A 26758-nucleotide genomic window follows, 5' to 3' on the forward strand; every position below is an offset into this window, starting at 1 on the left:
ATTCTTTCCAATTTTTTTTCTTGTCATTCAATTCTAGTTTTATATTGTTGTGGTCAGAAAAGATGCATGATATGATTTCAGTCTTTTTGATTTTGTTGAGACATGTTTTGTGGCCTAACCATGTGATCTACTCTGGATAATGTTCCATGTGCAGTTGAAAAGAATTTGTATTCTGCTGTTTTTGGATGGAAAGTTTTGAATACATCTGTTAGATCCATCTGGTCCAATGTGTCATTCAAAGCCACCGTTTGTTTCCCAGTTAATTTTCTGTCTGGATGATGTATCCATTGATGTAAGTAGGGTATTAAATTCCCCTACTATTATTGTATTACTGTTAATTTCTTCCTTCATGCCTGTTAATAGCTGCTTTATGTATTTGGGTGCTTCTATGTTGGGTGCATAAATATTTATAATTGCCATAACTTCTTGTTGGATTGTTCCCTTTGTGAATATATAGTGTCCTTTTTTGACTCTTATTATAGTCTTTGTTTTAAAATCTCTTTTGTACAAGATAAGTATTGCCACCTCAGCTTTCTTTTCACTTCTATTGCATGATAAATGTTTTTCTATTCCTTCACTTTGAATCCGCAGGTGTCTTTAGGTGTAAAATGAGTCTCTTCTAGGCAGCTTATACATGAGTCTTGCTTTTTACCCAGTCGCCCTATGTCTTTTGATTGGAGCATTTAGTCCATTTAAATTCAAATTAATTTTTGATAGCTATGTACTTATTGCCATGTTTTTATTTGTTTTATGGTGGTTGTTGTAGTTCTTTGTTCCTTTCATCTCTTGCCTTCTTCCCTTGTGGTTTGATGATTTCTGTAATGATATGCTTGGATTCCTTTCTCTTTATTTTTTGCATATCTACTACAGGTTTTTGATTAGTGGTTACCATCAGGATTAAATGTAACATCCTATGCATACAGCAGTCTATATTAGGATGATGGTGCTTAAGTTTGACAATATTCTGAAGGACCAAATTTTTACTCTCTCCTTAAGTTTTCATGTATATGATGTCATACTTTCTCTGCATTTATTTTGCAAATACCTTGACTGAGTTTTGTAGATACGATTGATTTTTACTGTTGTTGTGCTTTAACCTCTGTACTGGTTTTATAAGTGGTCAGTGTACTACTTTGGTCATGTTTGTATGTACCTGTGAAATTTTTTTCTTTCCTAATTTTTTAATCCTGATTATGGTTTTTTCTTTCCACTCAAAGAATTCCCTTTAACATTTCTTGTAAGGGTAGTTCAATGGTGATAAATTCTTTTAACTTTGTTAGTCTGGAAAACTCTTTATAGTTCCTTCTATTTGGACTGACAGCCTTGGTGAATATGCTGGTTACAGATTTTTTCCTTTTAGCACTTTGAACATATCAATGTAAGCAAAGTTTCTGCTTTAAAAATCACTAATTAAAGTTTACAGGGTTTCCCTTGTATACAACTGTTTTCTTTTCTGTTGCTACTTTAAAACTTCTCTTTTTGTCATACTTTTTGACATTTTAAATATTGTGTGTCCTGGTATAGACTCCTTGGGTTGATTTTGTTCAGGGCTTTCTTTGCCTCCTGGATCTGAATGTATGTTTCCTCAGACTAGGAATGTTTTTAGCTATTATTTCTTCAAATATATTTTATTCTCCCTTTTCTCCCTCTTCTTACTGAAATCCCTATAATGCAAATTTTATTAACATTTGATAGTATCTCTGAGTTCCCTTAACCTATTCTCATTTTTCATTATTCCTTTTTGTATTTGCTGTTTAGCTTGCTTGCTTTCCATTAGTGTCTTCCAATCTGCCAATCTGTTCCTCTGCTTCTGCTTGCCTACTATTGATTCCTTCTTGTGTATTTTATGTTTCAGTTATTGAGTTCTTCATCTCTGGTTCTTTTATATTTTTATATCACTTTGTTGAAGGTCTCACTGAGATCTTCCCACTGTTTCCTCAAGTCCACTAATTATCTTTGTAACTGTTTACTTTGACTTCTCTATAAGGCATATTACTTATCTTCATTTCATTTAGCTCTTTTGCTGTGATTTTGTTTTGTTCTTCAATTTGGGACACATGCCTCTTTCTCTTCATTTTGTCCAACTTTGTGATTTTTATCCTACATATTAGGAAAGCCAACATTTCCTGATCAAGAAGTCTTGTAATGCACTGTAGTGCAACGTCCCGTGTTCACAAGAATCTGTTGCTTCAGGGGTGTCTCCTATCTGTGTTGCCTGCATTCTATTGGTGTGGTTGAGCCATGTTTCTTCAGTCCAATTGGTTTCCATGGCTCTCTGTGCTTGTTGTGGGCAGAGTTCGGTCTCTGTGCAGTTAAGGGGTCAGTCTGGGGCTGCCCTGGGCTTGAAGTTTAGTTAGATCAGATGCCTCCCTCAGTCTGTTTGCCATAAATGTGATCACATCAAATTGCAGGGCACTCTCCCTGTGTTGTTCCCCAAGAGACTCTTTGGTGGGAGAGGTCTGCAGTCATACCAGATGTCTGTCCCCAGTTTGTCCACTGCAGTCACATTGAACTATAGGGCTCGTTCTTTGCTGCTCCCTGTGAGGTTTTAATTGGGGGGTGAAGCTGGCAATCAGATAAGATGTCTGAGCCCAGCCCACTGTTGGGCTGCAATTAACCTGTATTTGTGGTTATCTTCCCTACTTCCCAGGGCAAGAAATACTTAGTCACTTTGGAGCGGTGTTGGCCACTGTTGGAGCTGCTCACAGATTGAGACATGTTAGGTGCCACTTTGGAGAGACTCCTGATGAGTAGGGTGGACTGCATAGAGCAGTCCACAGGAGGTTTTTAAAGTCCCAAGGGTTTTCATATCAGCCTCTGGCTCTCCCAGAGCCAAGCTGCTGATTTTTAGAGTTCCTAGTGTTAAGCCCACTGACTGTAAAACTCATGAAGTTCAGCCCCTCTGGTTTTCAAAGCCAAATGTTATGGGGACTCATCTTCCCTGTATCTGGAGTCCCTAGTGTGGAGTCTGTTCTCCTTTTTTTCCTGTGCTTGTGGTATTCCTCCTGCTGTGGTTAGTCTAACAGGTTAGTTTCCATAGATGACAAAGTCTCCACTCTTTATACTGTTTTGTTGTTGTTGTTGTTGTTGTTTTCATGTGGCCTCTTCTCTACAAGTAACTGCGGATAGTCTGTTTTGCCAGTCTCCTTTTCTGGGTCTGTTATATTTGACATGGTTGTTATCTAGGTGTATCCATGGGATAAGGTGAGCTTAGGATCCTCCTACTTCCCAGTCTCTAGAATGTATTCTTTTTTAAGTTTTATTTATTTAAAACAATTTCTAAATGTTTATTTATTTTTGAGAGAGAGAGAGAGACAGAGAGACAGAGAGTGAGTGGGCAAGGAGCAGAGTGAGAGGGAGACATAGAATCCGAGGCAGGCTCCAGGCTCTGAGCTGTCAGCACAGAGTCTGATGCGGGGCTCAACCCCACAAATCACAAGATCATGATCTGAGCTGAAGTTGGATGCCACACAGGCACCCCAAGAATGTGTTCTTTTTTATATTTCATTTCATTTCATTTTATTTCATTTCATTATTTCATTTCATTTCATTTCATTTTCATTTTCATTTCATTTCATTTCACAGAGAAGGAAAGCATGAGTGGGGGAGAAGGGTAGAGAAAGAGAGAAAGAATGAAAGAGAGTGAATCTTAAGCAGACAAGCAGACTCTGTGCTTGGCAACGAGCCTGATATGGGGCTTGATCCCATTACCCTGGGGTTAAGACCTCAAGAGTAAGATGCTCAACTGACTGAGCCACCCAGGCATCCCTCTAGAATGTATTTTTAAGACAATGGGGACCACTGATAGATTCTTTTTAATATTATCAAGCACTATGTCAAAATTAATAGTCTAAGATAACATGAAAGGGAATGATATAAGATATAAAGAAAAATAAGTATCATAAAAGTTGATTTTTTTTGCTTCACGTTCTGTATCTGTTTCAGTACCTTATACAGTCCCTTGTTTTTTCTAGAGAATATCCTACTTCCTTTTCTACTGTTTCTTCTCTTTTCTCTTTTGAGGGAAGGGATGGGGCAGAGAACCACTTTTTCTTTTGCCATTAAAAATATGGAAACGATGTTAAGATGACTTATAAGTAACTTAACATCAAATATTTAACTAGTGCTTTTTATCTGTCATATACTATACTAGTAATTTTATTTTATACTCAGAACATCCATGTGGTAGGCATTATATATTACCTTTCAGGTTTTAATATGTAAACACAGATTTCTGACATCTTCAAAAGATACTACTTACTCTTTAGTTATAATTTTTAGGTATTTCTATATCTGATAGAAGATAAAATTATTATTTTAGTCAGTACTCGTGTTAAGACAGCAACATGTTACTCAACAAAAAGCTGAAATATATTTTTCCTGAATTTATACTTATAAAATAAACCTCAGAAAAAAGAAATAGAAATCAGATGAGGATTTTTGTTTGTATCCTTTGAAAGATTATTCTGGTTTTGTCTTCTTCAAACATATCAAATGAGAAAAAACGTAAGCAGCCAGACATAATCAATATTAAATGGTAAAACAGGGGCACCTGAGTGGCTCAGTCAGTTAAGCATCTGAGCTTGGCTCAGGTCATGATCTCATAGCTCATGGGATTTGAGCCCCATGTCGAGCTCTATGCTAACAGCTCGGAGCCTGGAACCTGCTTTGGATTTTGTGTCTCCCTCTCTCTCTGCCCCTCCTCTACTCGTGCTCTCTCTCTCATGCTGTCTCTCTCTAAAATAAATAAACATTAAGAAATAAAACATAAAAAAAATGGTAAAACAAAAGTAGTTTTTTAAAATAAAGACTATATTTAAAAATCAAGTCAATTCAGCTAGTGCACTACTCTCAATAATAGATTGAATTGTCATTAATTTCAATATAAATTCATCTAGTGGAGAGCTACAAGGCAACAAACAAAAATAAAATACAAGAATAAAATAATCAGAACCTATTTTCCAATTAATCGTGGTATAATTTGTTATTTTTAGTACTAAAACCCCTTCCAAAATATATAAAAATGGTTACTAGAGTGAATTCATTTATTCATTCATCAAATATTGAGTACTTACCATAGGCGAGGCAGTGTTAGGCAATGGGGCTACAAGAATGAGTAAATAATCTTGCCCTAGGGGAGTTTACAGATTTACAGAAAAATATCAGTAAATGTTAAGATAATTAAGTAAGTGCTACAGGTACATGAAAAACTATGGGAATGCTAAGAAGAGCATTTTAATCTTAGGTGAGAGAGGATAATGGAAGAAAAAATTTAAGCTGTTACCTGAAAAATATGTTTAGAGGCAGACTGGGAAGAACATCCCAGGCAGAGGGAATGGTATATAAGAAGGACTCAGAAGCTAGCAGGAGAACCTGATGTGTGTGGTAATAACAATGAGGATGAATGGGTGGAATGGAGTAAATGTGTCTCTCCTCCAAAATTTGTATGTTGAAATCCTAACCCTAATGTGATGGTATAAGGAGATAAAGCCTTTGGGAGGTGCTGAGGTCATGAGGGTGGAGCCCTCATAAATGGGATTAATGTCTTTATGAAAGGGACTTCAAAGAGCTCTCTCACTCTTGACTCATCACCACATAAGAAAGAGTACAAAAATAAGTCAGATCTACAACCTGGAAAAGGCTCTCACCAGAACCTAACCATGCTGACACCCTACTCTCAGACTTCCAACATCTAAAATTGTGAGAAATAAGATTCTGTTTAGAAGCCACTCAGTCTATGGTACTTTGTTATAGCAGCGCAAATTAAAACTATGGGTGGGAAATGCTACTAAAAGGACACTTAGCAGAGATAATTTATATAGGCCTTGGAAAATAATCTTAAAGAAATCAGTTTGTATTCATAAGAAAATGACATTTCACTTAAGTTTTGAGAAGAGGAATAATATGCTGATATCTTTGTTTTCAAAAGATATCTCTGGGCTGCAATTTGAAAAACTGATTTGTTAAGTGGGAAACAGGAAGCAAAGAAACCAGTTGAAAGAATGGTGGAATAATAGGAGATGAATTAGGATGGTTGCAATACTGATGTAGAAAACTGGACAGGTTATAGTTTTTTAAGTATATTTTGACTTGCAGAGAATATAAAAGTAACTTATATTCTAAAATATGTATTGTTTGAAATTTAAATGCATAAAGGACAAATTTTTAAAATGGGATACATTTCAATGAAAACTGGTTGTAGTCAAGATTTATACCAAAATTTTGATATTTCATGTTAAACTTGATAACAATAGGCATGGATATATAAAGAATATTACAAAATAAATTTGTTTCCCTTAAAATTAAAATTTTATTAAGTATTAAATACATAAAAATGTATAATGTGTATATAAAATGTAGATAATAATAAGGCACCTATGTACCTACAATCTAGGTTAAGAAAGAGATTATTATTTATATCTTCAAAGACCGCTGTGTGTCTTATCCTGATCTCAAGTCTCCTTTTTCCCAAATAACTCTTTTCCTGTTAAAACCATTTCCTCACTTAATTTTAAAAAAATGTTTACTTATTTTTGAGAGAGAGAGAGAGCGTGAGCAAGTGAGCAGGGGAGAGGCAGAGAGAAAGGCAGACACAGAATCCCCAAAGCAGGATCCAGGCTCTGAGCTGTCAGCATAGAGCATGACATGGGGCTTGAACCCACGAACTGAGAGATCACGACCTGAGCCAAAGTCGGATGCTTAACCAAATGGATCACCCAGGTACCCCCTTACTTATTTTTATAATAACTTTATTGAGACAGAAACCACATACTATACAACTTACCCATGTAAAGTGTATAATCAAAAAAATTTTCAAGTATTTTCAAAGTTGTGCAACCATCATCACAGTCAACTTCAGAATATTTTTATCAACCTTCCCCCCCAAAATTCCAAACCCAACAGCAGTCCACATTTTCTCTTAACCTCCAGCCCTAGACAACTAGTAATCTACTTTCTGTCTCTGTATATTTGCATATTCTAAACCTTACATGTAAATGGAATCACACAACATGTGGCATTTTGCGACTGGCTTCCTTTACTTAGCATAATGTCTTCAGGGTTCATCCATGTTGGAGCATATATTAGTCATTCATTTACTTAAAAAAATACTTTTGCACAGATGTTTATCTAAATATATTGTTCTATTCAGCTTAGCATGTTTTTGAAATTCATACAAAGGGGATAATACTGTATATATTCTGATATAAATTGGTCTTCTCACTCAACATTGTGTTTGTGATGTTCTTCCATGCTGATGTACATAGATAGCTTTGGTTCATTTTCACTGATGTACAATATTCTACTGAATAATTATACCATAATTTATCTTTTTTTCTGCCTATGAGCATCTTTTGCTTCTATTTGTTGCTATTACAAAAAATGCAGCTATTAGAGACATACACACATGTGTGGTACTGGATTACAATGTGAAGTATATTTCTTACTGTGGCTTATAGTCAAACAGTGTAAGCTATCTTTCTAGGGCATATTGGTAGATGTGGTTTATGAATCATAGGAATAAGCAGATATACATCATTACTATATGAAAACAAATCTCTTTCCATAGTGTCTATACCAATTTACACTTCCAACAGCAGTATTGCTTCCTATCCTGACAAGGCTTGATGTTGACAGTTTATTTTTTTAATATTGTTTGAATGAATAGATGATAAATGATAAAGCAACTATAGTAAAATGTTAATAGCAGAATTTAGGTAGAAATTATAAGGGTATTCACTGTAAAATTCTTTCATTATGATATATAAAAGGTAAGGGTAAAGTTGCCTCAACTTGCAAAAGTTATTTTTTCAAAACAATATCATACAGGAATAGCCTTTCATTCTAGCCACCATTCAATTGATCTTGTCTTATAAACAGTTTGGATAATATCACTTACCCTAAGAAGGATAAGTGTTATTAGAGAGTTACTAGAAAATAGAGTTACTAGAAAATAATTACATATCTCACCTTGACCAGTTTGGATAAGGATATCCTACTGATTTTCTCCAATTTTCCATTACCAATTTTATCCTTGTTTCCCCACTCTTACAAATGTACTAGAATGCTATATAAGCACCCTACTATTCATTTATATATTGGCCTTTTATTTTTGTTCCATTATTTATGTCTTTTCATCTCTTTGAGCAGGGTGTCCAAGACTTACAAACTTCTGGAGGGCAGGTATGCACCCTTTTGCATAGCATCTAATACAATGTTATAATTTATGCACTTAATAAATCCATTTTATATAACAAGTTCAGAAAATTGAGCTAAAGTTATAATCTCCACATCATGAACTAAAAAATAAACACAAAATAAACCTTGCAAATGGCTGTATTTTAAAAAATACACTTTGGATTTATAGGATAGCAATTGATGTATAGTTATGATATTTGTGATAGGACTCTTTGTCTTATTCCTAACTTGAAAGAGAAGACTAATACCATCTATTAACTATATTTGCTTGATCAGGTTAAGGAACTTTCCTTCTTATCCTAGCTTGTTAAGAGCTGTTATTCATAAATGGTGTTGAATTTTACTGAATGCTTTTTATGAATTAAATAAGACTATATGGTTTTCCTCTTTAATTGGTTAATGTGATTCATGTTAATCAGTTATGTAACGTTGAACCATCTTTGTATCTTGGGAATAAATCAACCTTGGTCTTGATGTATTGTTTTTCACATATTTTTGGATTTGGTGTTTAATATTTTATGTTTGAAGTTTTTTTCATCTATGTTCACCATGATATCAGCCTTTATTTTTCATTTTTCCCCCTATTCTTTTCTGGTTTTGGTTACAAGATTATTGTAGTCTCATAACATGAATTAGGAAATGTTTACATTTCTATTTTTCTCAAGAAGAGTTTATGTAAGATTGGAATTACTTGTTGCTTGAAAGTTGTACAGAATATAGCTCTAAAATGAAACGAACTGTTTTCTAAAAACAGGATTTCTTAAAATAATTTTAGATTTACTGAAAAGTTGAGAAGATAAAATATAGAGAGTTCACATATACCCTGTTCCCAGTTTCCCCTATCTGTTAACATCTTACATTAGTATGGTACATTTTGTTAGAATTAATGAACCAATATTGGTATAATTAAAGTTCATACTTTATTTATATTTCCTCTTGTCTTTATTCTGTTCCAGGACACCATCCAGATTACCCTATTACAACATTTAGTTTTTAAGTCTTGTGATGTTCCTCTTGGCTGTGACAAATTTCCAGACTTTCCTTGGCTTTAACGACCTTGACAGTATTGAGAAGTATTGGTCAGGTATTTTGTAGTGTGCCCCATTACTCAAGTTTTCTGCTATTTTTCTTATTAATACTAGAGTTGTGGGATTTGGGGAGGATGACCCAAATGTAAAGTGCTATTTCATCACATCATATCAAAGGTACAAAATCATATCATGATACATGAATGTTATGGACTTTGATCATCTGAGGTATTTGTCAGATTTCTCCACAGGAAATTTTACTTCTTTTTCCATATTGTACTCTTACGAAGGAAGTCATTGTGTACAGCCCACATGCCACTTCTTTGAGGTAAAAGATATACATGAATAATTTGAAAATCTACATGAAAGATTTCTCTCTTTTCCCTCAGTGTTAATTTATTCAATCATTCATTTATATCAGTGTAGACTCATGGATATTTATGCCTTAGGTTATAACAATAATTTTGTTGTCCAAACTATTTCATGAAACTGTGGCCATTGAGAGTTTTGTCAGTTGGCTCCTGTATTCCTTTAACATACATCCATCAGTATGGATTTTTGTTTGCTTTTTGGAGCAATTCCTTACTTTTGGTGCTCTAGGTTTATCTTGTATATTTCTTGCCTTAGTCCTGGAACCAGTCATTTGTCTGAGGAGAAATTCCTTTTATTGGTAAATGGTATTAGAAACCAAATCTGAGCATTAGGTATGCTTGTTTTTACCAAGGCATTGTTTCTTTCAGACCCTTTCTGCTGAGAGAACAAAGGAATATGTATGTATGCTAACTGTGTATGTACACATATCTACAAATATTTCTATATGTAGCCATTTGTATCTATATTAAACTAAACATGAATCCACACTGATGTCTCCAGCTCTGAACACATGGATCATTCTGGCCTCCTCCCACTGTAAATATGTGATTTTCTACTCTATCAATGAGAAATGAGGTCCCCACCATTCATCGTCCATTTACTCAATTGTTGAAACTTATAAAGTAACATATGTAGTAATATCAGCAAACATACATAGTAATATCAGAATTGTTAACTCAAATGTCCAAGGGATAGAACTATGAACTAGAATAAAGTGCTTCTGTGCAATTCTTTTACCGTTAGCCTTAAAACCACCACTGAGATCCAAAGGTACAGTAGTATCCCCGCCCCCTCCCTTCCACAGTTTCACTTTCTATAGTTTCAGTTACCCATGATCAACTGCAATCTGGGAGCAGATGATCCTCTTTCTAAAATTTTTTTTTAATGTTTTATTTATTTCTAGGAGAGAAAGAGAGAGACAGCGTGAGCAGGGGAGGGTCAGAGAGAGAGGGAGTCACAGACTGAAACAGGCTCCAGGCTCTGAGCTGGCAGTCAGCACAGAGCCCGACGCGGGGCTCGAACCCACGAACCGTGAGATCATGACCTAAGTGAAAGTCGGACGCTTAACCGACTAAGCCACCCAGGCGCCCCCAGATGATCCTCTTTCTAACATATCATGGGAAGGGCAGTAGTTGCCTAACACTATATACATACTGCCTATGTAATTCACCTCACTTCATCACATTACATAGGCATTTTATCATCTCACATCACCACAAGAAGAAAGGTGAATAGAGTACCATAAGATACTTTGAGAGGGAGACCACATTTACATAACTTTTACTATAGTATGTTACTATTGTACTTTATTATTAGCTATTATTGTTAATCTCTTATTGTGCCTTATTAATAAAATAAATTTTATCATAGTTAAGTATATATAGGAAAAAAATTGTATATATAGGGTCTAGCACTAATTATGATTTCAGGCACCCACTGAGGGTAATGGAATGTACCCTGTGGATAAAGGGGACTACTGTATTTAGGTTAGTATCTTTTTCCTCGAGCCCCTTCAGTGAGATTGGTTCCTATATTTGTAATGCATTTAGTTTCTCTTGTTAGAATCTGCATTATTTATTGGGATGTGTCAACTGCCTAAATGGTTTTTTTTTTTTTAATTTTGCATATACTAAGCATTCTTTGTAATGTAAAGTTCTGTGAGTTGTGACAAATGCATAATGTAGGTTTCCATATTTCACCCTCTAGTATCATACAGAATAGTGTTATTGTCCTCCAAATCGGCTGTGATTCATCTATTCATCTATGCCCCTCTTCCCACAAATCCCTGGCAGTCACTGATCATTTTACTGTCTATACTATAGTTTTACTTTTTCTGAAATGTCACAAAATTGGAATCCTATATTATGTATCATTTTCAAATTGGCTTTTTTTACTTAGCAATATGCATTTAAGATTCCCCCACGTCTTTTTGTGGCTTGATAGCTCATTTTGTTTTATCACTGAGTAATACTGCATTGTATGGAAGCACCTCAGTTTGCTTATACATTTACATCTTGGTTGATTACAGCTTTTAGCAATTATCTTATAAATGTTCACATGCAGATTTTTACATGGGCATAAAGTTTTCAAATCATATGGGTAAATACTTAGGAGTTCTTTGTTTATTTTGGATACAAGTTCTTTTTTAGATATTATGATAGAAGAACTAGATGAAAAATCAATAATGATATAGAAAAACTCTAAAGACAGTATCAATTATCAGGATCTAATTGACATACAATAGTCCACCTGACCAAATAATCTACATTCTCTTCCAGTGCTCATGGAACTTACCATGAGAGATCATATCCAAAACCATAAAAATAAACATCAACAAGTTTAAAATAATTGAAATCATACAATATATTTTCTGACCATAACAGACTCAAATTAGAAATCAGTAACAGACAAAAAACAGGAAAATTCCCATACACTTTGAAACTAAACCAAATTTATAAATTTCTAGATAACCAATGGAGCAAAGAAGTCTCAAAGGAAATGAAAAAACAAATATTGTAGTGATTAAAAATAAAGAGACAACGGGGGCACCTGGGTGGCTCAGTTGGTTAAGCATCCGACTTCAGCTCAGGTCATGATCTGACGGTTCGTGGGTTCGAGCCCCGTGTCGGGCTCTGTGCTGACAGCCAGCTCAGAGCCTGGAGCCTGTTCAGATTCTGTATCTCCCTCTCTCTCTGACCCTCCCCTACTCATGCTGTCTCTCTCTCTCTCTCTTTCTCTCTCTCAGAAATAAAAAATGATTAACAAAATTAAAAAAAAAATAAAGAGACAACGTATTAGAATTTATGGGATGCACCTAAAACAGTGCTTCTAATATTTAAATTAAAAGGAGGTAAAGTCTCAAATCAATATAAGCTCCCACCTCAAGGACTGTATAGAGCAAAATAAGCCCAAAATAAGATAAACAATGAAATCATAAGGAACAGAGACCAATAAAATTTGAACATGCAAAAATAACAGAAAAAAGTCAATGAAACAAAAAGCTCAAATTTTAAAATAATCAATAAAACTGAAATATCTTAAGGAAGACTGAGACAGAAAAAGAAGACAAATTACTAATATACAAATGAAATAAAAATATTAGTATAGACAATGAAGACAAAAGCATAACAATAAGAAGATACTAGGAAAGCTCTACATACATACATAAACTTAGATGAAATGGGAGAATTCTGTGAAAAGTACAAAATGCCACAGTCAATCAAATAGAATATAATTTGAATAGTTCTATAATTTGAATAGTTTTATAACTTTTAGGGAAATTGAATCTACGGTGAAAAATTTCCAGGCAATATGGTTTCACAGGTAAATTTTACAAAGTATTCAAAGAGAAATTAATATAAATTCTACATAAACTCTTCCAGAGACCAGGGAACACTTTATTTACTACTTTTTAATGAAACTAATATACCTTGAAAAGTAAATACAGATAAATAGAGTAAAAGAAACATGCAGATTAGTATCTCTTATGACTATATATGTAAAAACTCTTACCAAAATATTAGCAAACACTTGGAGTAATATAAAAAGAATGAAAAAAATGATATGATATAATCCAATGGGAGTTTAATCTAAGAATGCAAGACTGGTTCTATATGTAAAGAGGTCAATCAATATAATCTACCATACAGAGAGAGAAAAAAATAGATCACATAATTTATGTACAAAAGCATGTCAATATCCATTCATGATAACAACACTCAGAAAAATCTGGAAAAGAGAAACCTTCTCAAACTTTAAAACTTTTACAAAAAGCCTACAAATAAAATTTTACTACTTGGTGAAAAATTGAAAGCTTTTCCAATAAAATCAGGAAAAAGTAAAGGCTGTCCATTCTCATCATGGCTACTGAACACAGTGGTGGAAATTCCAGTCATTACAACTGGCAAGAAAAAAGAAAAAAAAATCAAGGCAGACAGATCAGAAAGGAAGAAATAAAATTGCTCCTACTTGAGATGACATGATGGTCTGTCTAGAAAGTATGAAAGACTCTTAAAAAAAAACCCTCCTAGTTTGCACTAGTATTTAATCAAGCCTGCAGTATATAAGCTCAATGTACAAATTATATCTCTACAAAGAATAAACTGGTGGTTGCCAGAGGGTAGGGGAGTAGGTGGATGAGTGAAATGGGTGAAGGGGATTGGAAGGTATAAATTTCAAGCTATGCAATGAATATGTCCCAGGGATGAAAGGTACAGTATAAGGAATACATAATGTTGTACGGTAACAGATGGTAGCTACACTTGTGCTCAGCATAGAATGATGTATAAACTTGTTGAATTATTATGTTGTATACTGGAAAGTGATGTCATATTGTGTGTCGACTATACTTAAATTAAAAAAAATTAAAAATAAAATTCTATTTACAGACTTGTGTCCAGTATTGCATGTTAGAAGCTTGGAAGTTGCCACTCCATCCTAATAACAAGTAAAAGCCTGAAAAGAGTGAAACATCAATTCTTGGATCTGCAAGAGAGGGGAGACACAAGGCAAATTGCTGTCTCCATAACTGGAGAGGCCAACAAGAAAATACAGAAGGTTCTGGCTTACCACAGCAGAGAATCACAAGGGAAACAGCTGTAGGAAACAGTGCTGAGGTGGAAAAACCTGAGTTGTAACTGATGAATTGCTGGATGCTCAGTATGGTCAGGCAGAAGTTAAAAATTCTAGTTGGACCTAGTCACAGGGCACCCTCCAAAATATTGTGAGATTTACCTCCAGGAGCACAACCAGGTTCCTACCTAGATACTGAAGAAAAAGCCTTCTGCTGCCAGCAAGGGGAGAGGAAAGGAACCATTTTGAAACACTGTTAGCACTCTGTTCTTAATGACGCCTGCCTTCAGAGGTAACTAGTTAACCAGAGCATAATCTGCTGGGATATTATTAGAGACTAATTGACCTGGAAGACACAATATACCCAACTTCTGCTCACTCTAGCCATGCTGTCCCACCTAAGGTTGGGGATGGTGGTGAGAAAAAAAACTACGAACATTTGTGAAGTACAAAGAAAGTCCAGAGGCTCAGTCACTAAATGAGACCTGATTGTAGGAATGCAGAACACTTCCCTTCCTCCCATATCTCATCACCATGTTACTAAAGGACTACTTAAAACAGTTCCTTTTATGTGAAAAAATGGAGAAACCTCTTGTATTGTTTGTGAGAATGCAAACTGGTGCAACCACTCTGGGAAACAATACGGAGTTCCTCAAAAAGTTAAAAATAGAACTACACTATGTTCAAGGAATCACTACTATGTTACTTATGCAAAGAATAAAAAAAGTACTAATTTAAAAGGATACATACTCCCTAATGTTTATAGCACAATTATCTACAAATTAGCCAAATTACAGAAATAACTCAAATGTCCAATGATTGATGAAATATAAAAAAGATGTGGTTTACACACACACACACGCGCACACACACACACACACACACAATTATTCAGCCATTAAAAAGAATGCAATCTTGACCTCTGCAATGATATGGACGGAACTAGAGAGTATCATGCTAAGTGAAATGTGAGAGAAAAATATCATATGATTTCACTCATATGTGGAATTTAAGAAACAAAACAAATGAGTATGAGGAAGGAAAAGGGAGAGGAAAACCAAGAAACCGATTTTTTTTTTTTTTTTACAAATAGTTTATTGTCAAATTAGAAGAAACCGATTCTTAACTGTATAGAGCACACTGATGGTTACCAGAGAGGAGGTGGATAGGGGAATGGGTTAAATGGGTGATAGGGATTAAGGAAGGCATTTGTGATGAGCTCCAGGTGTTGCATTCAAGTGTTGAATCACTAAACTGTAAAACTGAAACAAATATTTCACTGAATATTAACTGGAGTTTAAATACTTAAAAATTAAAAAAAAAAATCTTAAAAAACCAAACCAGTTCCTTTTACCTAGTACACAATGTCTGGCTACCAAGGAAAAAACTACAAGGCATACTAAAAAGTAAAAACACAATTTCAAATGATGGAGTAAACATCAGAACCAGGTACGGCAAGGATGTTGGAATTACCAGAACAGGAATTTAAAACTAACATCAATATGTGATGGGCTATAATGGATAAAGTAGATAGCATGCAAGAACATATGGACAATGTAAGCAGAAAGATAGAATCCAATGAAAGAACTAAAAAGAAATGCTAGGCATAAAAAAAATTGAATAGTAATGGAGAAAGCCTTTGATGGGCTCATTAGTAGGGTAAACATAGCTGAGAAAAGAATTTCTAAACCAGCGAATATATCACTAGAGTCTTTAAAAACTGAAAAGCAAAAAGAACATAGACTGAAAAGAAAACAAAATATCCAAGGACTGTGGGACAACTACAGAAGGTATAACATATGTGTAATGAGAATACTAGAAGAAGAATGGAACAGAAGAAATACTTGAAACAATAATGCTTAAGAATCTTCCTCAAATTAATGTCAGACACCAAAATAGTCAGAAAACTTCAAATACAATAAACAAATATTAATCAAAATGTACAAAGAATTCTTAAAACTCAACAATAAGAAAACAAAAACCCAATTAAAAAAATGGGCCAAAGATCTTAACAGACAACTCATTAAAGAAGATACACAGATGATAAATATGCATATGAAAAGATGTTCAACATTATATGTTGTCATAGAAATGCAAATTAAAGCAATAATTAGATAATACTACACATCTATTAGAATGGCCAAAACTTGGGGCACCTGGCTGGCTCAGTTAGTGGAGCATGCAACTCTTGATCTCAGGGTTGTGGGTTTGAGCCCCAAACTGGGTGTAGAGATTACTTAAAAAAAAACCCAAAATCTTTAAAAAAATAATGGCTGAAATTCTGTACTTTGGCAACACGAAATGCTGTTGAAGACATAGAGCAACAGGAAATCTCATTCATTGCTAGGGGGAATGAAAAATGGTATAGCTACTTTGGAAGACAACATCACAGTTTCTCTGACAATTAAACATACTCTCAATATACATTCCAGCAATTCTGGTCCTTGATATTTACCCAGAGTAGCTGAAAACTTATGTTCACATACAAATCTGCACATGGATGTTTACAGCAGCTTTATTCATAATTGCCAGTACTTGGAAGTAACCAAGATGGCCTTCAGTAGGTGAATGGATAAATAAATAGTGGTATAACCAGACAATGGAATATTATTCAGTGTTAAAAGAAATGAGCTATCAAGTCATGAAAAGACACAAAGGAAACTTAAATGGAATTACTTAGCAAAAGAAGCCAATCTAGAGGCTACATACTGTATGATTCCAGCTAGATGACCTACTGGAGAAGTCAAAACTATAGAGACAGGAAAAAGGTCAGTGGTTGCCAGGTATTGAAAGGTAAAGCGGATCGGGGCATCTGGGAGGCTCAGTTGGTTAAGCATCTGACTTCAGCTCAGGTCATGATCTCACGGTTCGCGGGTTCGAGCCCCTCATTGGGCTCTGTGCTGACAGCTCAGAGCCTGCTTCAGATTCTATCTCCCTCTCTCTCTGACCCCACCGCCCCCCGCTCACGCTGTCTCTCTTTCTCTCTCTCTCTCTCTCTCAGAAATAAATAAAACACTTAAAAAAAATACAGGGAAAGCAGATGAATAGGCAAAGCACAAAGGATTTTTAGGACAATGAAATTCTCTGTATGATACCATAAAGATGGATATATGTTAGTATACATGTGCCAAACACATAGAATGTACACTACCAAAAGTGAACCATAATGTAAATGTAACAAATCACTCATACATTGTTGGCAGGGACATAAAATGGTGCAGTTATTCTGGATAATAATTTGGCAGTTTATTATAAAAGTAAACACACACAACTGCTATATGACTCACCAACTGTTCTCTGGGTATGTACCCCAGAAAACAGAAATTTCTCTTAACAAAACCTGTAAACAAAATTCATAGTAACTTTGTTCATAAAAGCTAAACCTGGAAATAACCCAGATGTCCTTCAATAAAAAAATGGTGGAACAAGCTATGATAGATCCATTCCAGGGCATAATACTCAGCAATAAAAAGCAATGGAGTGTTGATCCAAGTAACAATTGTTTGAGTCTCTAGGGAATTATGCTGAATGGAAAAAAACCAATCCAAAAACGGTAATATACTACATGACTCTACTTATTTAAATTCTCAAAATGGTAAAATATAGAAATGGAGAACAGATTAGTGGTTGCCAAGGTTTGGAAAGAAAGGCTGGGTAAGAGATAGGTAGGTGTGGCAAAAGAAAGACAACAGGAGGAATCCTTGTGGTAATGGAATTGTTCTTTATCTTGACTGCATCAATGTTAATATGCTAATTGTAATTTTGTGCTAGTTTTACAAATTGTTACCATTGGGGAAACCTGATAAAGGTACATGGGATTTCTAAGTAAGTATTTCTTACACTTGCATGTCAATCTACAATTATCTTAAGTAATTCCACCAAACATTTAAAGAAAAACAGACACCAGTTCTCCTCAAACTCTTCTAAAACATGGGAAAAAAGGACTTTCTAACTACTTCTATGAGGCCAGCATTGCCTTGATATCAAAGCCCTGCAAAAAACAGCAAGATAAGAAAACTACAGGCCAGTATCCCTTATGAACATTGATGTAAAAATCTTCAACAAATACTAGCAAAGAAAAATTCACCAGTATATTAAAAGGGTTATACACCATGATCAAGTGGAATTTATTCTTAGAATGCAAGGATGGTTCAGGATATGAAAAGCAATGAAGGTAATATACCACGTAGTAGGTTAAAGGAGAAAAACACATTTAAATGTTTGGTAGAATTCTCCAGTGAAGATATCTGATACAGTCATTTTATAAGCAGGTAGGTTCTTGATTACTTATTCAATCTCCTTACCACTTACAGATCTATTTGGATTTTCTTTTTTTTTTTTCTGATTCAATCTGAGTAGGGTTTGTGTTTGTAGGAATTTGTCCATTTCATCTAGGTTATCCAATTTACTGGCATACAATTGTTCATAGTACTCTTTTATAGTACTGATTTTTTATAGAATTGGTAGTAATGTCCCCATTTTTGTTTCTGAGTTTAGTAATTTGAGTCTTATCTCTTTTTTTTCCCCTCATTCAATATAGCTAAAAATTTTCAATTTTGTTCATCTTTTCAAAGAGTCAATATTTAGGTTAGTTGATTTTCTGTATTGTTATTACACTTTCATTTTATTTATTTGTCTTAATCTTTATTATTTTCTTCCTTCTGCTAGCTTTGGGTTTAATTTGTTCTCTTTCTAGTTCTTCAAGCTGTAATGTTATATAATTGTTTTTGAGATCTTTCTTTTTTTAATGTAAGCATTTACAGCTATAGCTTTCCCTGTTTGCATTGCTTTCTCTGAATCACTTAAGTTTTGGTAGGAAATATAGAGCCAGAAGACAGTGCAACAATATTTTTTATATTGCTGAAAGAAAATAGCTGTCAATCCAGAATTCTACATCCAGTGAAAACTTCCTTCAGGAATGAAAGTAGAATAAAGATATTTCTAGATGAAACAGCTACTATGAAGGAAAGCTACTGAAGACTTTGTCATAAGATTTGCTCTCAACCAGTAACACCACCACAACAGTGAAGAATACTTATATAAGACTTATGAATCGGTGGTTGTTTTAAGCACTTTATATGGACTCACTTAATTCAACAAGGTTGTTACTATTAACATGTTCATATAGAGACGAGAAAATGAAAACAAAAAAATGTTAAGTAGTAGCTAGTAAGTAGTAGAGTCAGAATTAAACATAAGGAGTCTGGCTGCAGTGGTGATGTACTTAACTATTACTTGATACTATCTTATAATTATTCTGCACAAAATAATTGGAGTTTATTTACTCAAGTAGATGAAACCCATTTTAAACAGATTTAGACATTTAAAAAATTAATTTTATTTAATGCTGCTTTCTAGAGATAACAATCGGAAGGCAAGGCAACACCGTGTATTACTTTACCTTGAAAAAAATTGTATAGAATGAGGATGAAACACTGATTTATCAACAGTAATTATAACAATAAACATGTTTTGAGTACTTACTATACGTCTGAAGTTGTTTTGGTGTCTGAGGATGTAAAAATGAATATGATAAAGTTCCTGTTCTTAAGTATTTTATACAAATTAGGTAATACAGACAAATACATACAAGGTAACAATGCTATAGAAAGGAAACATCAATCTTATCATGGCTGTTTTAAGACAGTAATATTTTTAAAAGGCCTTGAAAAAAGGCCTTGTTCACAAAAAATGAACAATTAAGAAAATATTCCACAATTTTTTATGCATAATACACGGACTACTATTTCTGCTTTAAACTTGTAAATAAACTCTCAGTTAAATAAAGCAATGAACAGAAAGAAAAGCAAGAAGAATCTGTTATCATCCTGTGTATTTATTTTAATTTTCAAAGCCTTCAGCATAATGATGGGCTTATTCCAAAGTACTTAGAATCAACTCCTGCTGATTAATTTTCTACTCAATAGTCCAGTGCTCAAGAATTATGTGGATTCAGAAGGTAGAAGAGAATTAAAAAGAAAAATCTTTCAATAAGACAGAAAGTGATATTTCTATACCTAAAGAAAACTATAAAAGAAAAGCTTTCTAAAAAAAGCTATATTGAACTTAAAGAGTTACCTTAACAGTTGCAAAGAACAAGTTCTCCTAGTAAACTGTGGGATCCTTAAGGTGAGGATTATGCCTTATATTTCTTTCTATCCTTAGTATCCCTAAGGGTTAATAAGCGCCTTGGCAAATAGAGTATTATTATGTTTGCTGAATTAGATTTTTATTATAAAAGAATCAACAAGAGATGAAGTTTAATTTTTTTCTTGACTATATTCCTTGTATGCCAACAAAAAGTTCTTTTATGTTCAAAGGCCACTGCTTAATTCCACAGAGGAAAAGGATCAAATGTGACCCTTGACCTCAGAAGTATAGATATGGTTAAAAAAAGAACAGGTTAAAAGAATCAATGCAAATTCCTTAAAGATCAGCATGGACTTTTAAATTTACAATTTCTACATGCTGTTGTAATTCTTTTTTGCTCTTACTAAAATGAAATGTTATAATACAGGACATGTGACAGCAAAGAGAATACAGTAACTAATGACCCATTCACATTTCCCTATAGCTATGCTTCAAGTAGTTGCCATTAATGGGATATAAACCCTGTCTAAGTAAGAGAAAGGGCATTATGATTATATTCCATGTATTACATAGATATATTTAGTTTTGTATTCATATTGTACACAGGATGAACAAATGGCTATACATGATGATTATGAATCCCTAAATTATAATATTGCCATGTAGTTTCAGATTGCTCAGAGATCAACTGTCTATTAATGGTCATTAACTCAACAGGTTCTCACAAGTTGATACTTCTGTCTTTAACTTAAATGATGTATGTTGTCCTCCTTAAAGAAGATTTTAATCTAAGAACTACTAAAACAATAACAAATGACTAAACCATCAGATAGAGAATGGATGTCAACATCTATATCAACAAAGGCACAGTTTTAAATATACTAACTTAATGTACTAATAATATTAATTCAACTTCTTTTTATGATCACACATGAATATACCTGTTTAAAAACTTCTAACATATGAGAATAACTTATTGAAAAAAATTCTAGTGTTTAGTTTTATTAAACTAGAATTTAATGACAATTAATAAGTATTAATTGATGATTACAAATAATCACATACAAAAATAATTTTATATCTTAATAAACTGGGCTCTTCTCTGGGTTAGGATTGAGAGCTTTTAGCATAATTTAATATTTTCTAAAAGTTTAAAGATAATATCTAAAAAAAAACTTGAAGGAAACTGGTTAAGATTTAACTAGAGAGGATACTAAGACTCTTAACTCTGTGGGGGAAAAGGGAGCAAATTTAAGTGTTATAGGCTAAAGTTTTTTATATTAATCAGCCTATTGTAGAGATTAGTGGTATGGAATTGATTTTCTTTGTAACATGTTGGTGACTTTCTTACCTAGAGAGCATGCCCAGAGGTGTAACATTAAGTGATCCCATCAGCATTGCCAGGGCCATCCCTGGTGCTTCCCGTTCTATTACTTCTTTTGTGGCCTGTAATTAAAGATTAAATAGCAAACTGAGTGAAATAAGCCAAAAAGAAGGAAGGCAGAGTAGTAAAATTAACTTAAAAATAATTATAAATCATGCTTTCTATAAACCATACTTTGTAGTTCCCCAAACATTGTTTTTAAGGTTATCAAGACTCAGTTCTTTGGGACCACTGAATAAAAGCTGAGAACCAGGATATCCAGGGTTTTTTATTTTATATATTAGCCGACCTTTCTAATTTCTTATAATTCAGAGGTATTTGATGTAAGTCTCATCTAATAACCTAAATTTTAAAATGAAATCTCAGATTGTTATAATAGCTCGATGATTTTCATTGGGCAAGAAATCTGGGTATTTTTCTTTGTCTATTACACATGAAATAATTGATCCCTAAAACCTGAGATCATTTTGTTTCTGTCTTAGCTCTATGATTTTATGATATAATTAAAAGGGACTCAGGAAGTCACCAAGTTAACTTTCTCATGTTTTGGGTAGAAGAAAAACTAAATTTGCCATCCTTCATATTTTCCATATAAATTATCTTAATTTTTTAAAAAGAATTAATGAAGTGATAGATTTTAACTGTAAAATAGAAATTTTAAGATAGGGCATTCTTAAGGCAAATGTGGTTAAACCTGAAATAAGTGAATGAAGAAGACATGAAAATTTCACTTTCTAATGGTCAATCAAAACAGTTATACATTTATCATATTGTGATGGCAAAGATATGTTTTAACACTCAAAGTTAGGAGTGAAATATATGACTACATGCATTCTTAATCCTCTGTTTCTACAGATGTAGCAAGTTATAGTAATTGCGAGGAATGTAGGAAAAAGCTTGTAAAATAAAAGGTTCCAGTAAATAAGAAAGGCAAATAAAATAAAAGATAAATTATGGAGGAATATACAGAAAGACTGATTTTTTAATATTTTATTAGAAGTAGAGGGATAGTACTAAATCAGATTGTAGCTCTGGGCAAAATTTAGGTTATGGACTTGGCAAAATAATTGAAATGTATCAAGTATGTGTTAGATGCTGGTTGATGTTATGAATAAACTTTTAGGTTGCACATAAATTATTTAATCCCTGATAATTATATAGAATAAAGGAATACCAGAATCGATGTGATCTACTAGTCCACTGAATCCGAGCATAATGTGATATTTAACAATGGAAGAAATTTTAAACAAAAATGCACACTACATTAATACTTTTCAATAAAACCGGCTTTAAAAATAGAGGGCCAGCAGGCAGGAGAAAAGGAAATTCTTAAATTCCTAAGCTTGGGAGTTAATTACTTTTATTTAAATATAGCTAAAAATTGCAAAGCTAGCATTATCCAGAATCTATCCTTTTTTTCCCCAAACTCAACTATCTGGTATGATTCTGATGTCTCCTGAGAAGAACCACTATTTCCATGTGATAAACTGCTTTATTGATGTTTATGACCTTTACTTAGAGACTGTAAATCTTAAAGTCTTAAAAATCAAGCATGCCATTATTACTGAGAACACTCTTTAAAAGAATTTTGGATAGGGCTAACATTTATTTCATCATCTGCTTGAAAAAGTCATATAAGCAGAGTTCAACATTTAATGAATTTGGGGTCCACGTAAAGATGATGTACTCCAAAGCATAGTAGCATAATTTATTTAAGGACAAAGAAAATATAAAAATAGCTGAGAAGTCTTTCACTTAAACAGATATCTCAAATAAAAACATTTCTTCATCCATGCAACAAATATTTATTAAGCATCTAGTATGTACTAGGTAGTATTCTAGACGTTGATGTTACAGTAGTGAATAAAACAAACTTCTAAGAGTGTGTAAATTCACTGTCACCTATCACATGAAAAAAAAGAATGACAAATTGTAAATGGTAACTATCTACAAGAGATGTAATTCACTAACTTTTATAGATTCTCTAAAATAAACCACTGAATTTGGCTGGACCGCAGTGGTCCACCTACAATGCCTCTTTTCACTTTTCTAAGAATTCTTTTACTATATGCAACTGGATGCAATGAAATGGCTCAGTGAAACTTGTATTTATATTAGGAAGTATTAAAGGCCATTGTACATCACTTTGCACTGTGATCCTCTTTAGGAGGAGCTAAAGAAGAAACTTTCTCTTAAGTGTCATACTTAGGAATGGGTACTTCCCTGTGCTACCAGTTTTTGTTTGTTTTTAATTATGATGTTTGTGAATTAAGTTACCCTTGAGAACAGAGTCAAATCTGTGGATACTTTTGAATAGAGAACACAACTTAATTTTATCTTATTTTTCCTTGCCTTATTTCCCCACATCTATTCTATTAAAAGTTCTGTTGTTGTTTTACATATTTGGGCAAACCATCCTAAATATTTTTCATAGTATTAATAAATACATGGATGATTGATGAATAAATGTATTCTTTACACAGAGGTCTTCATCTTTTTCTAAATGTAATTTAGGGAGAACTATTAATGGTGAAGCCCTCTAGATAACCTGGGCCTATAGACACAAATTTTGCTTGTTTTAGAACTTAAAAGAAAAATATATACTTTGGTAATGCCACTAAAAGGCACTGGTGTCTATAGTGGTGAGTGCCGAAGTGTCAGACTCTTTCTAGGACTAAACGCTTTCTCTATGACCAACCTTTCTGATATTATATATGTGTATATACATATATAAATATGAATTATATCTCATATATATAATTCTCTTGTTCAATAAAAATGAAACCAATGAAAATAATAATATCAATTTCTTAATTCTATACACACACACACACACACACACACACAGGATATTTCATTTTTTTTTTTTTTTACAAATAGTTTATTTTCAAATTAGTTTCCACATAACACTCAGTGCTCATCCCCACAAGTGCCCTCCTCCATGCCCATCCCTCCTCCCCCCCACATCCATCAGTCCCCAGTTTTTGTCAGCATGCAAGAGTCTCTCATGGTTTGCCTCTCTCCCTTTCCCCTACCATTTCCCCCCTTCTTCTCCCCCTTGTTCCTCCGTCAAGTTCCTCCTAATCCTCCTATACGTGCAAACATATGATATTTGTCCTTCTCTGCCCCTGACTTATTTCGCTCAGCATAACACCCTCAAGGTCCATCCATGTTGCTACACATGGCCAGATTTCATTGTTTCTCATTGCCATGTAGTATTCCATGGTATAGATAAACCACATCTTCTTGATCCATTCATCTGTTGATGGACACTTAGGTTCTTTCCATGTTTTAGCTATTGTTGAGAGTGCTGCTATGAACATTGGGGTACATGTGCTCACAAAGGATATTTCTAAATAACACACAAAATGGTCTTTTTTTACATCTATATCAAATATTATCTTTTCCATAAAACATTAGAAACCTCCTATTTCCTTCATATTTTCTCTTCTAAAGTGATTTGGTATAGCAGAAAGATCACCATCTATGAAGTCACACAATGCCACAACACAGTTACAGTTCATGAGAGTAAGAGCTGGATGTGTTGTGGCACCTAGCACAGTGCCCAACATATACTATGTGTGCTCAATAAATATTTGTTGAATAAAAGAATGAATAAATGAACCAATATAGGTTTGAAGTCCAGCTTTATCACTCAGTTGCTCTGCAAATTAGAACAAAATATTTAACCTCTTGGAACTTCAGTGTACTTATGAATAAAATAGAGATAATATTAAAACATACCTACATCATATTAGAACTAAATGATATAAGTAAATAATCTAGCATAGAACAGGCATTCAATACATGGCAATTTTCTTCATGCCTCTTTTTTCTAATTCACCTTACATCCTTGCAGTTTTGAGAAAATAGGAAAAATATAAAAATCCAGAAGTGAAACCTAGAAAGAGTGATTGAGAAGCAAAGATGAGAGGAAAGAGAATGGAGAGAAAGAACCTAAGTGTAAGAACACAGGCAAGTGGAAGGAATGGAGCATAATACTGAAATACTGGATGAAGTGGGAATTCGAAAATGGACAAGAGGGCAAGAGCTGGGTAAAAACATGTATAAACCATAAATGGAAAGGTACAAGAAGAAGGCAAAGAGCAATGGAATAAAACTTAATTTAGAGTAAATGAGAAAATTCTATCTGCCTAAATTAGTAGAAAATAGAAACAGAAGAATGGTTTTAATAAGTGTACTTTATCTGTGCCTGTTAATGAGTAGATAACAAGCATTCATTATCAAGAGGCTATTCATAATGAATGGCAAGAAAGAATGCCATTAAAAGTTTGAATTTTTTTCTTAATTAAATTGTTTCTAACTTTCTTATACATTATTAATTTGATAATCAAATTCTTTGCTTCCTTGAGTAACAGCAGAAGTTTATATTCCTACTTCAGATATAACCTTTTTTGAACTAGTAGAGTCTGTAATAATGAGGTTTAATTGGATTTAGCCACTGTCTTTAAATAAAACATTTCATATTTAACTTCTAAATACTTTCTAAACTATGAAAGTTGCTAAATACTTTCTAAACTATGAAACCTCCTAAGGAAACTCCCTTACTGTGGTCTTTTTCTTTTATCAGTGACATTTTCAAGGCAACATTAAAGTCAGAAAGTGCTTCAAAGACTGCTCAAGTTGCAAAAAAGGGTGTCATAAACAATGATTTTATAGCCCAGGGAACTTGCCAATGAAACTCAGATCCGTTTTAATTACATACGGAAAACAATCCTAAAAAATGTTATTGCTAACAGGCAATGATGTTTAAATATGTATAGGACACATGTTAACTAAATGTAAATGTGTAGAAATTCCTTATATCATGGTGACTGTGAAAAACCACTTAGTATAGTGCTTTTATTTATTTTTCTAGACATTTTAATCAACTGAACATCATCTATGTATTAATATCTATATGCTTGTTTTTGACTATATAGATTTAATAAAATGTCCTAACAATTACTGCAGTGCCCTCTATTGATTAAATAGTCTTAAATAACAAAGACTATTTTTAAAACTCTTTTTTTTTTAAGTTTATTTATTTATTTTGAGAGAGAAACAATGCAAGCAGGGGAGGTGAAGGGAGAGAAGAGAATCACAACCAGGCCCA

At 33.6% G+C, this 26758-nt stretch overlaps 1 protein-coding gene across 1 annotated transcript in view; it reads right to left on the bottom strand.

Moving 5' to 3' along the window:
- The window catches only part of GPHN (gephyrin), a gene marked incomplete at its 5' end in the record, with an annotated part of 348385 nt that overhangs the window by 250969 nt on the left and 70658 nt on the right, over window positions 1–26758 (bottom strand). The window contains one exon of the mRNA XM_039240741.1: window positions 21610–21704. Within this exon, the coding sequence (XP_039096672.1) occupies window positions 21610–21704 (95 nt within the window). The remainder of the gene's footprint in view (window positions 1–21609; window positions 21705–26758) is intronic.

The sequence above is a fragment of the Hyaena hyaena genome, unplaced genomic scaffold (genome assembly GCF_003009895.1).
Source record: "Hyaena hyaena isolate Hyena2069 unplaced genomic scaffold, ASM300989v1 scaffold_179, whole genome shotgun sequence".
NCBI classification, from domain to species: Eukaryota; Metazoa; Chordata; class Mammalia; order Carnivora; family Hyaenidae; genus Hyaena; species Hyaena hyaena.